The 1,906-nt window shown below is 34.1% G+C and overlaps 1 protein-coding gene across 1 annotated transcript; it reads right to left on the bottom strand.

The window, feature by feature from the left end:
* LOC125057764 (probable serine/threonine-protein kinase clkA) lies at positions 1-1,626 on the bottom strand. The gene is made up of 2 exons (XM_047661635.1): positions 768-1,626; positions 1-719 (listed from the first exon to the last, which is right to left on the bottom strand). Exons 1-2 carry the CDS (start codon positions 1,162-1,164, stop codon positions 70-72), a joined length of 1,047 nt encoding a protein of 348 aa, XP_047517591.1. The 5' UTR covers positions 1,165-1,626; the 3' UTR covers positions 1-69.
* Positions 1,627-1,906: the final 280 nt, after the last annotated feature.

The following is a 1,906-nucleotide window of genomic DNA, read 5'->3' on the forward strand; positions in this document are numbered from 1 at the left end:
TACGATAAAACATATTTTTATTATCATAAATATAAGCAAAATCTTCGCATAAAACACAAACACTTACGCCTAATCATCTTTAAATCTTATATCAAGGTTCCCCACGCCGTCTTCAATTTGTTTTTGTTTGTCTTTATCTATTTCTCGCTTTGGTTCTGTGATGTTAATTTTCTGTCCGCCATAGTTGTACTCATCCGGACTTAGTGGGACGAAGAATGGTTCATCATTATCTAGTTTTTTTGTTGTAGTTTCAACCGGCGGGTCATAAGGTTGTTTTGTGGTGACCTTTTCTGGTGTATTACTTGTTCCGTAGTGATTTTGATTGCCAAAATTATTGTTAGGGTTATTATTGGGTCGCTCGTTATTATTTTGGTTGTAATTATTACCGTTTGGCCGTCCATAGTGACCTTGATTATTATTTCCTTGGTTATTTGGGTTTCCATAATTTGATTGTCCGTTATTGTAATGCCCCTGTCCATTTGAAGTACCAGAATTTGATTGTCCGTTATTGTAATGCCCCTGTCCATAGGAATTATCAGAATTTGATTGTCCGTTATTGTAATTCCCCTGTCCATTTGAAGTACCAGAATTTGATTGTCCGTTATTGTAATGCCCCTGTCCATAGGAATTATCAGAATTTGATTGTCCGTTATTGTAATTCCCCTGTCCATTTGAATTATCATAATTTGATTGTCCGTTATTGTAATTCCCCTGTCCATTTGAATTATCATAATTCGATTGTCCGTTATTGTAATGCCCCTGTCCATAGGAATTATCATAATTTGGGCGCTGGTTATTTGGTGGATAGCCATTAAATGGAGGCCTATTTGGTTGTTCAGGTCTTCTATTATAATTATCTTCTTCTTTAATAATAACAATTACTTTATCAACGTTCTGAGAACCTGGTGGACCTGGATTGTATCCATTTTGATGAGGCTTCTGATGGAATCCTGGATCGGGTCGTCGTTGTTCATGAGCGCCAACATGGCCTTCTATGTTGAGTTTAATGCCATGGGACAGTCCCCCCAGTAATGAACCAGCTAGATCATGAGCTGTAGAATGTATTTTCTCATGAGTGGTCGAGAGGATATCACCGAGAAGTCGCAATTGTCCGCTACACGTAAGCACAATTGTAAGAAAAAAAAATACTTTATATTTAATCATTGTAAAGTCTAGAACTGCGACGCGTCCTTAGTAAATCACCCGGTCGACTGGCTTGGTGTTATTCGCTTGATGCTATATTCTCTTTAAATAAACCTGTTTGTAACTTTATTCAACGAAATACATATGAAGAGGATATGTAAAAGCTAAACACCAGTTGTAAACATAATTGGTCAGCGAAACAGGTTTTTAAGATGGCACGTCTTAATTGGCAATGATAATAGTGTCATTTAGCTTCAAACTTAATAAAAAAAATTGACCTAAGCTTCGTGTTTAAGTTACATTACAAAGGTCGTCCAACTCCACCTTGAAACAGATTCAAGGTGTAACGGGAAATTTAAAAAGGGTATTCAAAACTAGTTTGTCGGAAATCATCGAATATAACCCAGGTATTATTGTTAAACTTGTTACGGGAAGAAATAATTAATTCAAAATAATTATAAGGCAATTCATTGTTTCTTATGACTAATCAATTATAATTAGTACTAGGATATATTATATCTTAGTACTTTTGTTATTATTACTGGCTTCCAAATGATTTATAGATATATATTTATTAATTGTAATAGATTTTTATGTTTTATAAGTTACCACAAATCCAAGAATCTAGAAAGTTCTTTCTACTACGCTAATGCTTACTAGGTTATCAAAGCATTTTATTTCATTATAATAAGAGATAATGACGGCTGGATTTTATTATTATTTAATTTTTAATTAAAGCTGTTGTGCTAAAATACTGCCTTTT

The sequence above is a fragment of the Pieris napi genome, chromosome 17, assembly GCF_905475465.1.
Source record: "Pieris napi chromosome 17, ilPieNapi1.2, whole genome shotgun sequence".
Lineage (NCBI taxonomy): Eukaryota > Metazoa > Arthropoda > Insecta > Lepidoptera > Pieridae > Pieris > Pieris napi.